The sequence below is a fragment of the Hydra vulgaris genome, chromosome 03, assembly GCF_038396675.1.
Source record: "Hydra vulgaris chromosome 03, alternate assembly HydraT2T_AEP".
NCBI classification, from domain to species: domain Eukaryota; kingdom Metazoa; phylum Cnidaria; class Hydrozoa; order Anthoathecata; family Hydridae; genus Hydra; species Hydra vulgaris.
This window is the reverse complement of record NC_088922.1, coordinates 12,756,554-12,777,605: the sequence shown is the minus strand read 5'-3', so window position 1 is coordinate 12,777,605 and position 21,052 is coordinate 12,756,554. Positions and strand designations below refer to the sequence as shown.

Genomic DNA, 21,052 nt, shown 5'->3' with positions numbered 1-21,052 from the left:
AACTTATAAAAATGAAACTAATTACAAAAATTATATAAGTTTATTTGAAAAAACTAAAAAACGATCAAAAGTAAATTACTATGCTAAACTGCTTGAAAAAAACAAAGGAAACCCTCAAAAAACATGGAGTGTTATTAGAGACTTTACTGGGCAAAATAAAATTGAAAAAAATAACTTACCGCAAAAACTTATTATTGAGGGAAAAATGATTTATCATCAAGAAGTTATTATTGAGAAATTAAACAATTTTTTCCTTGATGTTGGCCCAAACCTAGCAGCGAAAATTCCAGTTGGTCAAAAAAAATTTGATTCATATCTTGCAACAACTGATTTAATTATGGAAGAACTGATTTTAACCAAAAGTGAACTACATACTGCTTTTAATAGTCTGAAAAAAAATAAAAGTGCAGGTATAGATCAAATTAATGTTAATGTAATTAAATCCGTTTTTGATATTATCGAACCCTCATTATTCCATATTTTAAATCTCTCCCTTAAATCAGGTCATATTCCAGATAAACTAAAAATTGCAAAAATAACACCTATTTTCAAATCTGGCGATGAGACCAATATTTCAAACTACAGACCAATCTCAGCCTTACCCTGCTTTTCTAAACTAATTAAACGCATTATGTACAACAGACTTTATAAATATCTATCTGAAAATAAGATTTTATATAAAAATCAATACGGTTTTAAAAAAAATCATACTACTAATCATGCAATAATTGAATTGGTTAAGCATATATCAAATGGATTTAATAGTGATTGCTATACAATAGGGGTTTTTATTGATTTATCCAAAGCTTTCGACACAGTAAATCATGAAATTCTTTTAAAAAAATTAGAAAACTATGGTGTTAAAAATCAAAGTTTACTTTGGTTTAAATCATACTTAACTAACAGAAAGCAATTTGTACTTAAAGAAACAAAAGACTCAAAAAACAACTTAATAACTTGTGGAGTACCCCAAGGTTCTATTTTGGGACCATTCTTGTTCTTACTTTATATAAATGACTTATATTTATCATCAAAAGTATTAAATACTATCTTATTTGCAGATGACACTAATTTGTTTTATTCTCACAAAGATATTACTGTTCTTTTTAAAATATTTAACGAAGAATTAGATAAGATCAACGAGTGGTTTATAAGTAACCGACTATCATTAAATGTAGAAAAAACAAAATTTATCCTATTCCATAAACCTAGTAAAGCCGAGAATATTCCTCTTAAACTACCCAATCTTTTAATCAATAATAAAATAATTAAAAGGGAATTGACTACAAACTTTCTGGGAGTGCTCTTAGATGAAAAATTGTCATGGAAATTTCATATTAAATATATTGAAGGTAAGATCTCAAAAAATATTGCCATGTTATACCGAACAAAACCTTTTCTTAATAACGAGTCTTTAAAAAATTTATATTTTTCGTTTATAAACAGTTATCTTTCATACTGTAACATTTCCTGGGGTAGCACTAATCACACTAAACTCAAAAAAATTTATAGTAAACAAAAACATGCTTGCAGGATAGTATTTGGGGCAAGTAGAAAAACACAATGCGAACCTCTCTTACGTCAGCTTGGAGCTTTAAATATTTATAAACTTAATATTCATCAAGTAATGTTATTTATGTTTAAAGCAAAACTTGGGTTTTCTCCAGTAACATTTCAATCCTACTTTAATGAAATCTCCCATAAATATCCAACCAAATTTTCAGTGAATAACTTTGTGGTTCCCATAAACCTTCTTAAATTAAGTTCGTACCAAATTCAATATCGGGGACCTTTAGTTTGGAAAAAATTTCTTCCAATCTTTAGTAAAAAACAAAACTTCGTTTTAAACTGCACTTTGCAAAGTTTTAAGGATGATTCAAAACGGTATTTACTGAACATGGAATTCGATATATTAGATTTCAAATACCTTTTTTGAAAACAATTTAAAGGTTTGGACTGAATCGCTTGAAAATAAATTAAATCTTTATCACTTTCTTTAGCTTTTGTTAAAATGGTTTCTAACCATTAGTATAAAAGATAACGAAAATAAAATTGTCTTTTTCGTTCATATTTTTGATGATATTAAATAATCAGCCCAAATACTTATCTTTACATATATTGCTTTTTTTTTTTTTTTTTAATTAAACAACGCATTTTTTTTTTGTGTCTTTATAACTTTCATGATTTTCTGTCGTTTTTACTTTTTTATTTTTAAAATTATTCTGCTGGAAGATCGTTAGCAACAAATTATTTTATTGCTGAAGTATTTGATTTGTTTTTGTTTTTGTATTTATACTGTCTTTTTGTCTTTTATCATTTATTGTGCATGAATATTTTTGTGTGACGGGGCTCGGTGATAAGACAACCTGTCTTCTTCTTGCTCCGGCCAGGATTTTTCTTTTATTGTAATTTCTTTTTTGTAATATTTATCAACGGCAAAATAAATAAATAATAAAAAAATTAAAAAATATATATATATATATATATTATTTAGATGAATAAAAACAACCGATTAGCAGGACTTAAAGTTTCATACCCTAAGGCAATCATCACCCGTTAATACATGAAAAAAACGTAAAGATTACTGTTGAATGACTTCTGACGTTATAAACAAATCTACGTTGAAAACAAATCAAAAAGCAAAAAGCCGTTATAGTTTACTAGTCTCCTGCGTCAAAAAAAGATAAAAGGAATTTTTTTGAATGTCGACACTGAGATACAAAATTGTTTTTTTTATTTAGTAGGTTGTTCCTATTATGTGATAAAACAACATATTTTTCGAAGAGACAAAGGTGGCATATTTTTGTTGCAAGATTGTAAGGGTTTCCATTCTATAATTGGCTTCACGTTTTGGTCTTTTAAACTCCATATTTCACTAGATAGTTCTGTGTCATTTCTATACTTACCTGATACAAATGATTTGAAATGGTTTACCTATCTTAATTTAAATGATGTATTACTAATGCCAAAAAATACTTATTTATTACTATCAGGATGACTGGAACTTACGGTTGCTTGGTAGACAATATTGTTAGACAAACATTAATTGTTTAACGGGAAAAATGCTTTATCTACGCAGTTACATTGATTGATTTTTGTTTTTCAAAATTTTGAGTTTATGCGAACTTATGATAGATTTTAGGTTAGGCATGAAACTGTAGCTGATCTTAATAGCATTTCGGTTGAATATTTTATGTAGTTTGTTGCCGGCTAGAAAATGTAACTCAATAAGGGCTAAAAAACGGTTTCCTATTTTTATTTTGACGCTTAAAGTGAACGGAGGGTTGGTACCAAATTATATTACGTTTGCAATGCTTTTTTTGTTGATTTTGAGATTAATTGTGGTTGGTAAGTAAGTTTTGACTTGTATTTCGATTTATATATATATATATATATATATATATATATATATATATATATATATATATATATATATATATATATATATATATATATATATATATATGTATATATATATATATATATATATATATATATATATATATATATATATATATATATATATATATATATATATATTATAACGTGTAATACTATTATGGAAGAATCTAACTTAAATCTAAGCGAGATAAGGAATGCTTTTAACAGTCTTAAAAGTAATAAAAGTGTGGGCATTGACAAAATTAGTCTAAATGTTGTTAAGTCAGTTTTCGATATCATTGAACCGTCATTATTTCATATTTTTGACCTTTCATTAACACTAGGTGTTGTGCCAAAAAAACTTAAAGTTGCCGTAATCACTCCAATTTTTAAATCTGGTGACGAAACTAATATTTCCAACTACAGACCTATTTCCGTCTTACCTTGCTTTTCAAAATTATTGGAACGAATTATGTACAACAGACTTTATTACTATTTGATGTTAAACAGTTTGCTGTACAGCAAACAATTTGGGTTTAAAAAAGATAATTCAATTAAACATGCGGTAATCGAACTGATTAATTGTGTATCAGATGCATTCAATAATGACTATTTTACCTTAGGAGTTTTTTTTGATCTGTCAAAAGCCTTTGACACTGTTAACTATACGATACTTATAAAAAAACTGGAACTCTACGGAGTAAAAAATAAAAACTTACTTTGGTTTGAAGATTACCTGGCGAACAGGTCACAATGTATTATTTATAAAAAAATTGAAAAAGAAAAACACATTACATGTGGTGTGCCCCAAGGTTCAATCTTAGGACCATTATTATTTTTATTGTATATAAATGATTTGTACTTAGCACCAAATATTTTAAATGTTATATTGTTTGCAGACGACTCAAATTTTTTTTATTTCAACAAAAACAAAAAAGTTCTTTTTAATATATTTAATGAAGAGCTATTAAAAATAAACGAGTGGTTTACAAGTAATAGGCTTTCGTAAAAATGTAGAAAAAACTAAATTTATTTTGTTCTCCAAACCTAGTAAAAGGTGATGATGTTCCTCTAAAATTACCTAATCTTTTTCAAGGCCTTTTAAATATTATTATTTCATGTTAGCTTTTAGAAAATAACTTATGCTGGTACATCATGATTCCAAAATATTATAGCAAAATCATGTAATAAAAAGCGCTAAAGATCAAAAATCAAACTTAGATAAAACAAAGTGTATATATGGCAAAATAATTTGTCGTTTTTGGTGAATGATTAAAAGCAGTGGGTTTTAATAATGAACTTACCTATTTATCATTTTTAACAATAGACACCAACGTGAAGGCAAACCAAATATCTATCAACTCAAAAGATAACAAAAAAAACAACAACATCACAACAACAACACACAACAATAGAACAAACAATAAGTTAATATAATATGCATATAACATAACTTTAGTAACATAACATTCATATATAACATAACATAAGTAACAACATTACGCAAAACGTTTTTAAAATACATTATAATGTATTTTCCGAATAATTAATAATAAATGCATTCAAGTTAGACTTTAGTTCAAGTTCGCTCTTTGCATTTGCTTAAGTCAAATTTTAGACTTCAATTTGATGTATGACTTATTATACTATAAAATTGAATTATGACTTCAAACTTAAAATTGAAGTATGACTTCAGTGTACTATACTATAAAATTGATACTATAAAATTGAAGTATGATTTCAAATTTCAAGTTCGCTTCTTGCATTTCACCCTCAATCTCTAATTTAAAGCCAATAAACTGTTTTTTCAGACAAGCAACTAACCTTCTATTAAAGTTACGAAAACCGATTATTGATAAAAAAGAAATACTTCGAAAAATAATCCAAAATTTTTAGGTATCGTATTTGATGAGTCAGGGTTAGGGTTAGGGTTAGGGTTTATCATGATTATCATGATTATCATGAAAGTTTATCATGGAGAAACCATATTGGTCTCATAGAATCAAAAATATCTTCTGCTGTAGATGCGTTGTATAAGTCAAGATATTTTCTTGATATTAAATCACCAGAAATGTTATACTTTAGCCTTGTCTATAGTAAATTTTCATACGGAAATTACGCAATATGGGCAAACACACCAGGGTTGCCATCTGGTGTTTTTTAAAGCCAGATTTCTCAAATCTGGTTTGTTTTATTATCGTTTGGCTTGGAACTTTTTTTTGGTTTATTTTAGAAAATCTGGTTTAAATCTGGTTTATTTTAAAGTCTTTGGTCCTTTTTTTGTTTTTTCTAGTATGTTTTTTAAAATCTGGTTTAATTCTGGTTTATTTAATAATAAATCAATTTAATCAAGTTTTTGTTACATAAAAAAAGTTAATTAGAGGGAAAGAAAGATTTCCATTTTTTCATTTTATAGAAGAACAATCAAGTTTAAAATAAATGAAAGAAATGCTTACATTAAAATCTTAAAAAGTTAAAAACTTTTACTTGTAATGTCATTAAAATGTAGTTTTTATCCGTTAATTGCATTAATATTAGAAAATTCTTACATTCAAAAAGACATTTTGTGAGAAAAATCTGCCTGTAATGAATGTTGTTTCCTAATTTGAAAAGGCCATTTCAAATCTACTGTTATATCTTATGGATGCAAAAAGTGAAGAAATTGAAAATCATTACAGAAATTGTCATTAATCATAAATTAATTGACATTGCATCATTAGAGCGAGTCTAAAAACTTATAAGAAAAATGAATTTCTAATAACACCCCTGAATTTTAAACAGCTTTGTGAGACCATTTAGAAGTTTGCGGAGACCTAGACCTCTGCAACATAGATGCCTACTGCCTTGACTGTCTATGTGTTATGTTTCTTACTATTTTGTTGAGTCTTCTCACAGGTCATCCGCATAAAAATCAGGCTAAGAAAATATCAAACCAAGTCTTGCATGCAGTCATTTGGATCAAATCATATTTAATAAGGTGAAAGATTTTTGCCAGGACTTTGAAACAATTGAGTCAATTTTCGCAAAGGTTAAAAAAGAAGTCTATATTTTACAGGTTGATAGTGTCGGATTTAGTATAGGTGTTTGGGATTGAAGTACTTTTCCCACGCCGCTTTGAAGGCTGGACTGGCACCCCATTAAACATTCACTAACTCATTCTTCTCCTCCTTCACTCTCTTACAAATTAAATTGTAATATTCAAGGATGAATTTTTGGATAAAAAAGCATTTTTTTCAAAATATAAATTATAAACAAGGCTTTAAAACAAAAAATTATGATTTTTTTTTTTTTTTTTGGTCTGGTTTATTTTTGTTTTGTTTTTGACTTGTGCCCGAAAAAAACCTGGCAACCCTGAAACACACATAAAACGAAATTTAAAAAACTAATGCATGTAAAGTAATAAATTTTATGAATAAATTAGATAATACAACCCGTACAATAAAAACAATGAAGGTCTTAGATTTAGCAAAACTTAATTCATTTCAGTTTCTTATATTTGTGCATAAGTTTAAAAATAACCTTCTACAAAATGAATATTATCCTTATGATAAAATTTTCTCATAAATATAATAATCGATCAAATATAGCTAAGACTTTTATTTCAACTATTTGTACTATATTTGTATTCATCTTCTTACTATCACTATTAACTAATATCACGATCAACTCAACAAGTTCCGAAAAAGTCTAAATTTTAATTGATGATTCACAGTCTTTTATTATAGAATGAAATGAAAAATACTAGTTTAAAAGAATTGTCTTTGTTTAAAAAGCTTTAAAAGACTTTTAAAAGACTTGTCTTTGTTTAAAAAGTTTGTCTTTGTTTTCTTTTTTTTTAAAGGATAATTAATAAATTAAAAACTTTTGTTTATTGTGAAAACGCATTTCATAATTGTTAACTTTTTTTTTATGTCCCACTGTTCCGAAATATTGTTCCGATTTGCAATTAACGTATAACGTTAACGTATAACGTTATTGAAAATAAATTATGTTGTTAATTTATTTTATTTTGTTATATAAAATATATATTATTTTATACAACAAAATATGTTATATTATATAACAAAATATATATAAAATGTATTAATAGAATATATTTTATGCAAAAAAAAAAAAATTATTTAATAAATAAATTATGATATTTCATATATATGACTTTTTTGGGTTAGACATACAGACATTGTTCATATCTACTTTACACCCACAAAACCTACACCTGATTCAGCAATAAGCTCAGGACAATGCCGCTAACATTAAGCACTTTTATAAGAAGTTTCACTTATTTCTTCGCGTATTTGATAGCAAGCTACTCTAGAAATAAATTGTTTTGTTCATGTTCAGTAAAAAATTCCCTCCTCTTCTATTCCTACCCCTACCGCCCATCATTCCTTGTATTAAGCACGAGAGAGCACCGAGCACATGATTGGAATTTTAGATTATAGTGAACCTATGTAATACGCACGTTAAGTCATTGGCATTACTCCTGGACCTGTGTCAAAATCAACCAACAATATATCTACCATTTTGCCATCACCCATATTTACCGCTTTTTTTTACAAATATTTGTAAACTATTTTCTGAAAGAATAGGCTGGGTTTTACCCACTTGACTTTTTAATTAGGGTTGTTTTCAAGTATTATTTCATAATGCTACTGATTTCTTTTGCTTTCACTAGCGTAACACCCTCAAGACGCAAACTTAAAGGTAGCGCACTTGCATCAGAAACCAAGGGTCTGTGGTTCGAGCCCGACTTTTGGGTTAGTTTTGCGACATCGGTTAGGAAGGTGAACTTCCTTATAAATGCTCTTTCGCGGTGCTCTGTGATAAGACCGTAAGGGGCAACTAAAAAGAAAAAGAAAAGAATGGCAACTTATCTCAAATTTGTAAGGATTCTAATTAAAGTCTAAAGCAACCGGTAATATTATCGTTTAGTAGATCGATATATTTTTTAACAATAAAACAATTTAGTTTTTTAAAATATTTATATTAAAATAAACGAATGTTTGTATAAAAATTTCACTATTATAAAAAAATTAAAAAACAACAACATATTTACTTCTTCCATCTTTTATAGTTTTTTTTAGCGATATCTTCTATTGGAATAATCGCCTGTGGCGGTGGAAGTTGCAATACATCATGGAGGGTTTTGTACATTTCATCAGAGACATCAATTGAAAAGCTTAGTACTTCATCTTCTGCTATTGGTTGCAATCCTTTTAATATCCTTTTGGTTTGTTTTAAATAATTATCCATGGAATACGGCTCTTTGTAAATCTCTTGATAAACTTCCTCAATTGTTTTACTTTGGGATTCAGCGAAGGCTTCAAACCGTTTAATGTGTCTCCTAACTAATTCGTCTTCTGATAAATTCAGTAGAATGAAAATGTAATGAGGAAACTGCGATCTAAAAAAATCTCGTACTTCCCTGTTATATACTGATATAGAAACAACTACGTCTGAGTTGGATTCAAGTGCTTTCTTTACTAAGTCAGCAACTCCTTGGTAATACGGTTCCCAAAGCTCACGTGGAGCTGATTTCTCATCAAACCAATACTCATAAAAAGCTTTAATTAAATTCGTTTTCCATTCCACGTGTTCAGGTTCTTTAGAAATCATAAATGTATCGCCATCAACATGATGAAATCCACACATCATCTCTAAGTAATCCCCGGTAAAGGATTTACCAGCTCCTGAACACCCGCTAATTAAAATAGTTCTTTTTGTCATTTCCTATTTATTCAAAATTAAAATTATTTAAAATATAATACAAATGAATACATATTTAAAATTATTAAATTAAAAAAAAAATTAGGATACGATAAATGAATAAAAATTGCTATATTTATTGATACAATTTAGTTTGTGCATAATACAAGTTCATAAAACACTTTTTAATAGAATATTTAATGTACCTGAATTTGAATATTTCATTTTAAACCAAAAAGTTAAAACCTTAAAAAGGCGTTGTTTTTTAAGCAATAAAAAAGAAAAAATCAGTAAAAAAAGAATCCACTTATAAATATTTACCTACACTAAGGATAAAAAACAAAGTTAATACTAGCTTACACAATTGATATTTTTTAAAAATATATAAAGCTTTTATAAAAGAAAAACAGAAAAATTATACAAATATAAAATAAATGTATTTTATATCATAATTTGATGTATATATAAAGTTTTTGACCGATTAAAAGACCAAAAGAAAACTAAGACCAAAAGACCAAGACACTGATTAAAAATGAAAATAGTGTTTTTAATTCTTTTATTTACCTTTTTTTATGTAACCAGTAGAGAGTATTTCTGAAATATGATAAGTTGTTTAAAAAAATATTTAAAAAATTAAAAATACCAACCTAGGACTCTAATTTTTTTTTCATTTTTAACTTATAATTAAAAAATATTATGATTTTACAATAATTACTTATTTTTGAAATATTATAGGACTTTGTTGTTGATTTGAGTTGATTGTTTGAATTTCAAACCCACATTTTTTACCCCCCCCCCCCCCACACAAACAGAAATTTTGTTTTTTTTAAGACCTCACACCTAGAAAAGTTCATAATCGGCCATAAGAGTTGCATCTCTTTTCTACAAATCATGGTTGCTGCTAAAAGGAGTTATTATCTCTAGTTCCATCAACTAAAACTCATTCTTGTTTGATATGTCATTCAGCTAAGTCTTATCGTTTTCTGTATCTGTCCCTGCATGATCTAAAATCTTTTATTCGCCTAGTTTTTTTCCCCCGCACTTCAGAAATCTATTTGATCCTCATGTTTTCTTGACTAATACAACTCACAACTTTTCAAGTCTTCTGTCAACTATTTCCTTATTCTATAACTCTATACTTTTTTTCCTAGTAACTCCTAACTAAATAGTGGTTTCTTGCAGCCTTGTTGGGAGTAAATCAGAATGAAATAAAAAAACTGAAAATAACTGAAAAAAAAATCCTTTTTTATAACTCACAAGTAGTTTTAAAAGGTGCTTTTAAATCTTTTAATTTTATCAAAGCCAAATCTTTGTTTATAAAACAATGGGGCGCCCATAAAGTACATATGCAGTAATACCACTGATTTAGGATTTCCCCTTCCTTCTATTTCTAGTATGCTTTCAACAATCCACCCTCCATCCCTTCTGCGTATGTATGCATTATTTAGTACAAAATCAAACTGCTTTCCCTAACGCATAATATTTTCAAAACATCAACACAAAATACTTTTAGTTTACTCAATATTTCTTTGTTACATAACATAATAATGATTTTTTAAATTTAATGCTTTTATTAATAAAAAAAAGTAATCAAGTTTTAGGAGAGATAAAGAATGAAAGATAGTCAAACTTAAAATGTACTTGCTGTTTTTAACCCTCCTTTTTAGATGCATTTGTATGTTGTTGGGTAACCCCCTCCTTCCATACTTGTGTGCATACTTTATAGAAGACTCCTAACCCCTTACCTATTTTTACATGGTTATTGGTTCAAAATACTAAAACATAATTGATGCAACTTGATTTCTATTGATAAATTTTAGTTAAATTTAAAAATAATGCCCAAAAAAAGTTTATGTTAGCCATATGCTTCAAAATTCTCTTAAACACAAAAAGACCCTCATTTTAGATATGATAAATGCCTATAAACAAAACAAATATGTAACAATTTTTTATAAATTCATTTTCAAAAAATTATCTTTTTGAGAAAATATTATTCTTTGATAATTTTCATATAGATTGTTCAAACAAAAAGACAGCCTGAGTTTTAATTTTTTATTGTGAGAACTTGATAATGATTAGATTTAATTCTCCAAAATCACAATTTTCCATTTAAAAACTTGCATTTTTATAAATATTTCTCAATAAAACATGCAATTAATTAAAAAACTTTTAATCAATTCTACAAAACAAGTAACCATGAGTTGTAAAGTATAATTTTAGTAATATTTTACTGAACCTTTTAACATTAAAATAATACAACATTAAAAAATTATTTAAACCATTTCTTATGTCTCATTTAGTAAATATTTCGAATAAAAAAAAAAAAATGCAAATAATTAATTGTAAATTTTAGAGGTTTTTAAATTTTGATTGTAAATTTTAGAAAATTTTTATAAGACCCTAAAGCAATTATCAATATTGGTGTAAAATGTTTTTGACCTTTATGTGGTAGTGGTGTAGTAGTAGAGCTTTCGCTTCATAAGTAAGAGGTTCCGAGTTCGATCCCCACCACATCCCTGGTAGTACCGCGCTTAACTTGTTTCTCCGCGCAGCAGCCTTGTTCGTCAAGGTTCGTGTTTCGGAGTTATAGAGTTGAGAGAGGGTTATAACCACAATTAAGTAGCCTCCATATCTGTAGTGGCCTTCTGGGCCTTGGGGAGGTGAAATAACAATAAAACAAAAACAAAAAAAATCTAGATAAAAAAGGAAAAACTTAATTGGCTATATTTGAAAAAGTATTAGAATAGTAGATAACTTTAGTTTAATCACATGATTTATGTTGTTATTGTGATAGATTTAGTTATTGTGGTAAATGTAGCAAAAACAAATGTTTTTGCCACATTTTTGTAAAGAATGATATTTAAAAAAACAAGGATTCTTTAATGTTTTTAAATTAACTTAGGTAATTGTTCATAAAATACAATACTTAACACTAGTATAGATATAAAAAAGAAAAGTGGAAACTAAAGTTCAAAATACAATTAAGTTAATACTAGTTCTTTATTTGTTTTCATGTTATGGTATGTGGTATGTCTGCAGTTTATAAAACTCATATTTCGGAGAATATTTAGATGATAATGCAATTTACAGTTACAGTCTGCAGTTGCAAACAAGAATAAACGGACAGAATGTAAACATATAAATCACCGTAATACAACTAATATTTGTAAAATTTTATTTAGTTTTTTACAATAGTTGAACTAATGTAAAATAAAAAAATGATAATCATAATAATTAACAAAAATAGTATAAAACTTTAAAATACTATACTATATCAAGGGTGAATCCAAAGAATTACAAATGGTAACAAATAATAACAGCATTTCTCAATACTAGGTATGTTACATGAAATTTTTAAACTCATCAAATTCTAGGTTGTTATATATCATTAAAAAGAGCTTCATTTCAATATTCCAAAAGTGAAAAAATTTTCAAAATCGAACACCCCTACAAAAAGTTATGACGTTTTAAGTACCGATTTTTTGATATTAGGATTTGTTGAAGAAACTGTGGTCAAAATAAAGTTTTTATTAACTAAAACTATTATAACTTAATTAATTCTTATCCAAAAGTTTATATCTTGGTATCAAATGATAGATCCATCAAGTCGGCGTGACGTCACGCCAAGTTGCGAAATAAATTAACCATCTTGAATGGAGGGAAAACAAACACAAATATCAAATAGCGTTACAACTGTTTTATATGACAAAAAGATGCCAAGAAGTTGTTGTGTTGTAGGTTGCACAAATAGTTGTAAAAAAAAACAAAGAACTTAAATTTTATCGCATTCCTAAGAATGAAACGAGTAGAAGAAAATGGTTAAATGCGATAAATCGTGCTGCAGATAGCACTTCGTCGAGAAAACTGTGGTCTCCTAAATCTTCGAATGTTTATGTTTGTTTAGCACACTTTATTACTGGTAAACAGCATTTCTTAAACTTTTTGTTTTATACACTAAGTAAATTTCAATAAATACAACTTATTTAAAAATTTTAGGTAAAAGAGAACTCTTTGAGAAACATCCGGACTTAGTTCCTTCTGTTTTTAATACCGCAACAATAAGTTCTCCTCAAAGAAATATCAATAGTAACATAATTAACAGAGTCAATAGGAGGATAAATAGACAAAGTAAATATTATTGTCTGCTTCGAGTCACTTTTTTAAATTACTTTGTCATTGTTGAACTTTTCAATTTTCTTTCAGAAGTAAGTGTTTCTGCATGCAAAAAATTAAAACTATTGCTCAATCAATAAGTGACGAAGTTGATTTTGTTATCGAAAAAGAGAGGATAATTAATGAAAGTAAGTGAAAAAACGAATTGTTTAATTTAGTTATTTATGATTTAAATTGTTGTATATAAACAATAATGATATTCATTGTCATTTATAATAGAGGTTGTAAAGGTTTAAAAACTACTCCGGTAAATTTTCATAAAATAAAGAAATTTATTTTATATTTAGCAGAAAATGATATCCAAGTTAGTACTGAAGGGTGTTTGCAAAAATCTGATGTCATTGCTCTTGTATGTTTCAAAAATGTTTTAGAACAATCATCCAGTCATAGTCATGATATTAATTAATTTTTATTTAATTTTTTTTTTCTTTTTGCATTTTGGATTGTTGTATAGTTTTTTGAAATATATTTTTCCAGACATTATAATGTCTGGAAATTTGATTGTTATGTAGAGATTTACTATAGTAAATCTCTACATAACAAAGTTAATTTAGAACAATGTTCCAGCACTGTAAATAAACAAGGTATTAGTTACTTTCAACTTAAAATTAATTTATCTATTTGATTTTTGATTTTGTTTACTGTTTGCTATTATCTTTTATTTGCAAAAGTTTTAAAAAAATTTAAAATATTTTTCAGAATTCAGTGTTCCTTTATTTAATGAAGATGTTCCAGTCCAAGATTCTAGTATGAATTATATAGAAGGTATTGATTATTTAAAAGTTATTTAAACACAATATAAGTATACAAAATACTTTATGTATTTTTTTCTATTTTAAAGAAAAATGTGTTGCTGTAAACATAGATATTCAACAAAGTTCAACCAATAGTCTTTTGAATTCGGAAATAAGTTTAATTGAGAAATCTGAAATTGACATTGGAAAACATGTGACAACTTCGGAAAGACAACAATTATATGTCGAAATAAATAACCTTCGATTAGAAAAAGATTTATTTATGTCTAAGTGGATGTCAATAAAAGATAGTAACTGCAGTTTAGGAATAAATAAAATTCGAGCCCATCCTGATAAGTGCAATATGCTTACTGGAGTTAGTCTTCCAGTATTAGAAAAGCTGTTGTGTTTCCTATGCAAAAGAGCTCAAGAAAATTTGTTAAAAAATTGGGTTCGGCAGATCAAGTTGTTTTCTGCTTAGTAAAGTTAAGGCACAACATTAGCTTTGACATGTTATCATTTATGTTTGACTTTAAAAAAGTATACCATAAAATCACAATAACTGACTTTAGTAACTCTCATTTCAAGCTGAACCTGGAAAAAATATTTGTGCTGTTTTTGTAAAAAATATTTCCCATCTGTATTTACACCAACATAAAAAACATCTTTCATTATTTCTTCTTTCAAAGATTAACTTTTAAAATATAAAGACATTTAATTTTCAAAACACCATGCCCACAACAAGTGCAATAAACAGAATCATCAGGAGATGCTGCATACCATGGTTTTTCATAGTCTATACAAAGTCCTAATTTTTCAACTTTCAAACTTTGATGGACAACAATCTCAGAAAGTGGCACAGAATTATGAGATTTATTGTAGTCTGAATAAATTTGTGCATATAAAGTCAATGCATTTTTCTCATTTTCTCACCCCCAAACTATCGGAGGACTTTTTATTATTATATTCTTTTCAGAACAAATATTTAAAATTAATGATTTAGGTGGTGTTTCAACTCTAGCATGATAAACTTGATACAAAGTAGAACCAGTTATTCGGCCTACTCATACCTGATACCAAGAACCACACAATGATTGATTTCGAGTTGCTTCTTCAACATAGACGATGTCATCAGAATTGATTTTAAAACTTTTTTTCTCATCATAATAGGAACTTAACTGCTCTTTATCTAGAGATTCATAGTTTTCAATGAAAAAATATCTAAGAGATAGTGGCAATTTTGCCACAACAGTAGATTCTAGGTGAATAAATTCATCATCGTAATCTTGGAACAAATGAAGAGCAGCTGTTTTGGGCTGCACACTTTGCAAATCTGACAAAAACTCATTTTTTTCAATATTGGTTGGGGAAACAGGCATTTTCCTCATTTTTTTTTCTCTTAAGTTTTTCCTTAGCAGAATCAGAATATAAATTGATAGATGAAACTGGGGAACCAACAATATTTTTATTAAATGTTTGATTCCATTGACATGGTAAATCAGTTGGTGTGGACGATGTCATTCCAATGCGAACAGCAGCTTCAATTTTGTATAACATTGCAGCTACATGTAAGCATGTTTCACCAAAGCTGTTAAAAAAAAATAACTATAGATGTAAATAAAACATGTTTGAACAATATCATCGCTTTAAAGTAATTAAAAAAAAAAAAGTTTACAAAACAAGAGTTTTTAAGTGTTAAATTATCATACTCGAATGCTCAACAGACACTTACCCAGCCATACAATTACAGTGAGCAGTCACTACATTACCAAGTAAATCAAGAACTATCCAAGGCTTATGATTAGGAGATGTGGTTCTATATGAAGGTCGAACATCACATTTTAAGATCATGATATCTTGACTTATTTTCATGTAAACAACAGTTTGTACCCAACCTTCTTAAAAGTACTTCCAAGCCTCTAATGACTTGTAGTTTTCCATAGCTTCTGGAGAAAAGATGCCTAAACAATGTTGAAACTTAAAAACAAGTGTAAGCAAACATAAATATTCAAAACGCAAAAACAAATATTCACAAAAAAACATAAATATTTACAACATCAGCCAATCAAACTAATAGATATTGGAATTAAATTGGCTTTTAAACAACCATTTAAAAATATTCCTTACATGGAGTCTTAATCAGATAATGGTAAAGATTATGATAACTTAAAGAAGGCCATTGACTCGGATCTTCAGTCCAAGAATCGGCTGGATACTTCTATGGACTCTTGTTCAACCCTAAAATAAAAATGCTATGTTTTATCTACCTTACTTTTTAACAAAAATGGTTTAATAAAGTAAATTAACAGAAAAGCTAATCACCTAAAAGACTTATTTTTCGCAGATATCTTTTTGCTGCTTCTTTTGATAAACTTTCAAAATAATTGAAAGACATTATAATAACTTCTCGAGCGATTTCTTATCTTTACGTATAACATAATAATTTGGATACAAGAGTTATCTACAAATTTATAAAGGTTTCTAGATTACGGGCGTATCCGGGGGCAAGAGGGGGCACAAAACCACCATCCATACCGGCAATTAAGACTAACAATATTTATAAAATAGTGCTTTTTTTTAATGAAAATTTAAATTTTTATATACAAGATGTTTTGTAATTAGCTATCAGACCACAGTCAAATATAGAAGTTTTATTATTGTTTTTGGGCGGATGTAAGCGTGATGGTTTCAAGCGCCCTATTATCAAAAATGACTCTTTTTTTTTATAAATATTTATCTTTATAATTAAAAAGAAATCTAGTATCAAATCAAAAATTATATTTTACTACTTTACAAAATCACTAGTAGCGCACCCTTTGTTTCAAGGGGTGTAGATGGGGAAGGAGGCGTGTCATCGCCCCCCCCTTTTTTTTACAACCTAAAAAAAAATTATATTTTAAATGAGATTCGAAAAAATATTTAAATGTAATTAAAATAATAAACTTTAATATAAAAACATCTTTTACAAAAATTCAAAATACATCACATAATTATGTGATGTATTTTGAATTTTTGTAAAAGATGTGGAACCATCGGGGGAAAAGGGGGAACCATCTATAACTATCACTAAGCATTATATAATGCTTAGTGATAGTTATAGATGGTTCCCCCTCTGACCTAAAAAAACAATTTAAAAAACAAAAAAGTTTTTTAATATTATTTTAATTAGTTTACATATTGGCTTTTAGTTAATGATTAAGACAGACCTTCCAACCTTTTTTTTTAAAAACCTTGAGATTAATTAAAAAAAACCTTGAGATTTACACAAAAACCTTGGGAAGCATAAAATTAAAAAAAAAGGGCTTTTTTTCAAACAAGAAAAATTAAAATAGAATGAAAAGTTACATTTTATAAAAAAATAAATAATATTTATTTATTATGTTTAGCATTGTACATTTTTGTTGCTTTTTTTGATGTTTTTAACAGCTGTTCAGATGGTTTCCATTGAAAACACGGTATAGTAGCCTCGGGAAACATTGTTTTCATAGCTAAAATACTTGATAATGTCCCATCCAACTTTAATGCTGATCTCTCAAGACATTTTTTTTTTTTTTTACAACACTAAACAATCATTCTAACTCAGCGTTACTGTGGGGAATAATGAGAACAATTTCAGCTAATTTTGGTAACAGTTTAAAACGTTTAACTAAAGTGTTGGGAATAACCATTTTTGAAATATGGTACCATAAAACCTCAATTCTATAGTGAATCGAAGGTTCACCTCCAGTATCATCAAGAATCTTTTCAGGTATCTTAGCTTCCTCAAAGACGTTATCATCAAAATCATTGTTCTTTAAAATCTGATAATCGCTAAACTCCTCATACAACTCATCAGGTTTGATACCATTCATCAAGTGTGGGAACCGGTCATAAAAACTTGCTGAACATGCTCCCACTTCGAGTTTTCACGGTCTAAAACATCCACCCAACCAGCATTAACAATTAAATCGTCATTAAGAGGAAATTTGTGCTTAATATATTTAAGAGACGACTTAAAAAAATAGTAAGCAGTATCATGAAATTCTTTATATTGTTTTTGTGAAATATCTCCTGTTTCAAAGAGTTGCCTGATATTTTGTTTTGTTAGAACTCCAAAATAAATATCTTGAGTATCAATATAACTTCTTGAATCTTCTAAGTCTATTTCTAAAACCGATGAAATGTTTTTCAGTTTGTTTGGTAGAATAATGCGCTTAGCCAGCTTTTTGCCTAGACTTTCCATTGCTGATTTTAGACAATGAATTGTTGGCTCTTCTCGCTGCAATAGTAGATTAAAATGTAAAAACAAAGGTAATGCTGAAGTTAGAAAAAGCATTGCTGGTTCCAAAATTGGATTATGAAATTTGTCATATAAACGCTTAAACCTTTCATCAGCAAAGCTTTTACTTGAAAAATAAGCTTTCAGGCTTGTATACTTGACAATAGCTCTTGAAATACATTTCTCTAAAGATAGCCATCTAACTGATAGATGCTTTAGAATGCCTTGATATTCTTGATTACAAAATTCAAAGTACTCTCTCAATTTGCCTTTTCGTTTTGCACTCTTATCAAACCAATAGTACAAGTCAATCATAACATTTTCGACATTTAATGCAATATAATCACAAAAAACATCATGTGCTTTACTAGCAGCTAAGTGTGCAAGATGACAAAGGCAGCCACCAATAAAGATATTTTTTTTTTTCTAAAAATCTTGATGCAACTGAATTTTTTTTCCAATCATAGAGTTTGTATTATCAACACTTAAACTTATGCAATTTTCCCATGGAATTTCATATATTTCAAATTTTTTTTCTATAGAAGGAAAGATAACAGCAGCCTTTGCACAATCAACTCCAGATGTTAAGCACATATCAAAGAAATGACATGTTATTATTTTTGAGCGGTTAGCATCAAATAATTTGATACATATAGGATTCATCTTATCAATGCCAGAGTCATTCGATCCATCTGTGCCTAAGGAATATGGATGAACTTTACAATGTTCTACAATGTAAGTTCGACAATGTGGAGCAAATGATTCGTTTATGGCAATTTAACTGTCTGGAAAAACCTCTTTAAAAAGAGATGTAAGATGATCGGAGATGAGAAATGTTGTGCTGAACCAAAAAATTTGTTACCATAACCTCAGCATTAAGTACTTGATTATCTAATGTTGTGTCAGTTTTTAAAAAGTTATTTAAAAAAGTTTGCTTTTTTAATGCAATAACATTTGCTTTGTGACTGTTTTTTTTGCAATGATCAAGTATATCTTTAACTCCTTGATGATGACAAGTTAGTTTTTTAACACACGGAACACAGTAAAATTGGTGAATATTACCTTTAACAGCCCTAACAGGGTAATCTTGGCATCATGTTGAGTTAAATTTGCATTTATATGTTTGCTTTGACGCCATTTTTAAAAATTCGGATTTGATTTATAATAAAAAAAAACTCATGTTTAAAGCTATTTATAAGTCGGAGCCGGTTTTATGATCTGTTTTGTTCACTTAATATTCATTAGTTTTTGATGTAATCACAATCTTTTTCAGAATATATATTGTTATTATTTTAAGCTAAAATATTAAGAGTAAATTGAAAAAAAAAGTTCTTCGGAAAAATTTTAAAATTTACCGTGAGAATTTTGGATCAACCGTGAGGTTCGTAATAAATTTTACCGTCAGTCTCACGGTAAAACCGTGAGAGTTGGAAGGTCTGTTAAGATGTTAATTTCCCTTAATGAAACTATATAAGAATCATTGTTAACAATAGACACGACGTGAATGTAAGCTAGACCCGTCTATCAAAAAAATTGCAAGTTCCACTACTCGCTTTATATTTTTACAAGTTCTACTACTTGCTGTAATTTTTTTTGTGCAAGTTCCACTACTCGCTGTAAATTTTTTTGCAAGTTCCACAACTCCGTGTACATATCTTTGCAAGTTCCACGACTCGCTGTAAATTTTTTTTGCAAGTTCCACTACTCCCTGTAATTTTTTTTGCAAGTTCCACTACTTGCTGTAAATTTTTTTTGCAAGTTCCACTACTTGCTGTACATTTTTTTTGCAAGTTCCACAACTCCGTGTACATATCTTTGCAAGTTCCACTACTCCCTGTACATTTTTTTTGCAAGTTCCACTACTCGCTGTAATTTTTTTTTGCAAGTTCGACTACTCGCTGTACATTTTTTTGCAAGTTCGACTACTCGCTGTACATTTTTTTGCAAGTTCGACTACTTGCTGCACACTATGTATATATATATATATATATATATATATATATATATATATATATATATATATATATATATATATATATATATATATATATATATATATATATATATATATATATATATATATAGACAAAAATTCAAGTAGTAAGATAATAAAATGCATGTCCAATAGTCAAAAAATAATGGCAACATTAGGAAAACATCAACTCACTGGAAACATCAACTACAATGTCAGCAACTAGCTGGAACTTTTTCATATAATAATCAACAACTTCAGAATCATTTTCTTTTCTAGTCCAGTAAGAAATAGTAATAGTCCGTCTGTGTTTTTTCTAAGTTTTTCTATTCTGCTATTGTGCAAGACTGTCATTGCTGTATCGGAATCATATCATTCATAATTGTTATTGATATCGTATGTATTAAATATATATTATATTATAGTATATATTTAATATATACTATAATATAGTATATATTAAATATATAATATACTATAAATATAATATACTATAAATATAATATACTAGAAATAGTATATTAAATTTAATATACTATAAATATATTATGTCTATATATTTTTAGACAAATATTAGTATATAATTAATACATGATATATTATAAATACATCAAAAAGCAATATATTATGTTATTATATGATATAAAGCTTTTTAAAAATGTAATAATGTGATTAGACTGAGCAAAAAATATGTATTATTGATTTTATATAAAAAATGTTATTTTTACATTGATACTTTATAAATGTAATATTAGTTTTTATATCACAAAATCATTGTATACAAAAATCACATAAATTTTTTAATAACAATTATTATAGGCTTATAAA

The 21,052-nt window shown here is 27.7% G+C and overlaps 2 protein-coding genes across 2 annotated transcripts; one reads left to right on the top strand and one right to left on the bottom strand.

The window, feature by feature from the left end:
- Window positions 1–7,504: 7,504 nt before the first annotated feature.
- LOC101236463 (uncharacterized) lies at window positions 7,505–9,148 on the bottom strand. Its single transcript, XM_065792379.1, has 2 exons — window positions 8,438–9,148; window positions 7,505–8,223 (listed from the first exon to the last, which is right to left on the bottom strand). Exons 1-2 carry the CDS (start codon window positions 9,106–9,108, stop codon window positions 8,100–8,102), a joined length of 795 nt encoding a protein of 264 aa, XP_065648451.1. The 5' UTR covers window positions 9,109–9,148; the 3' UTR covers window positions 7,505–8,099.
- A 3,634-nt stretch (window positions 9,149–12,782) lies between these two features.
- Window positions 12,783–16,591, top strand: LOC136077955 (uncharacterized). The gene is made up of 5 exons (XM_065792377.1): window positions 12,783–13,006; window positions 13,084–13,215; window positions 13,291–13,388; window positions 13,548–14,025; window positions 14,102–16,591. Exons 4-5 carry the CDS (start codon window positions 14,010–14,012, stop codon window positions 14,473–14,475), a joined length of 390 nt encoding a protein of 129 aa, XP_065648449.1. The 5' UTR covers window positions 12,783–13,006; window positions 13,084–13,215; window positions 13,291–13,388; window positions 13,548–14,009; the 3' UTR covers window positions 14,476–16,591.
- The last annotated feature ends 4,461 nt before the right edge of the window (window positions 16,592–21,052 follow it).

Bases quoted from the DNA above. Each gene is read 5' to 3' on its own strand.
- LOC101236463 (XM_065792379.1), bottom strand. From the start codon at position 9,108: ATGACAAAAAGAACTATTTTAATTAGCGGGTGTTCAGGAGCTGGTAAA. The intron at 8,224-8,437 runs GTAAATATGTTG...TTTTCTTTTTAG, and splicing joins AACTATAAAAGATGGAAGAA to TTGCCCCTTACGGTCTTATC.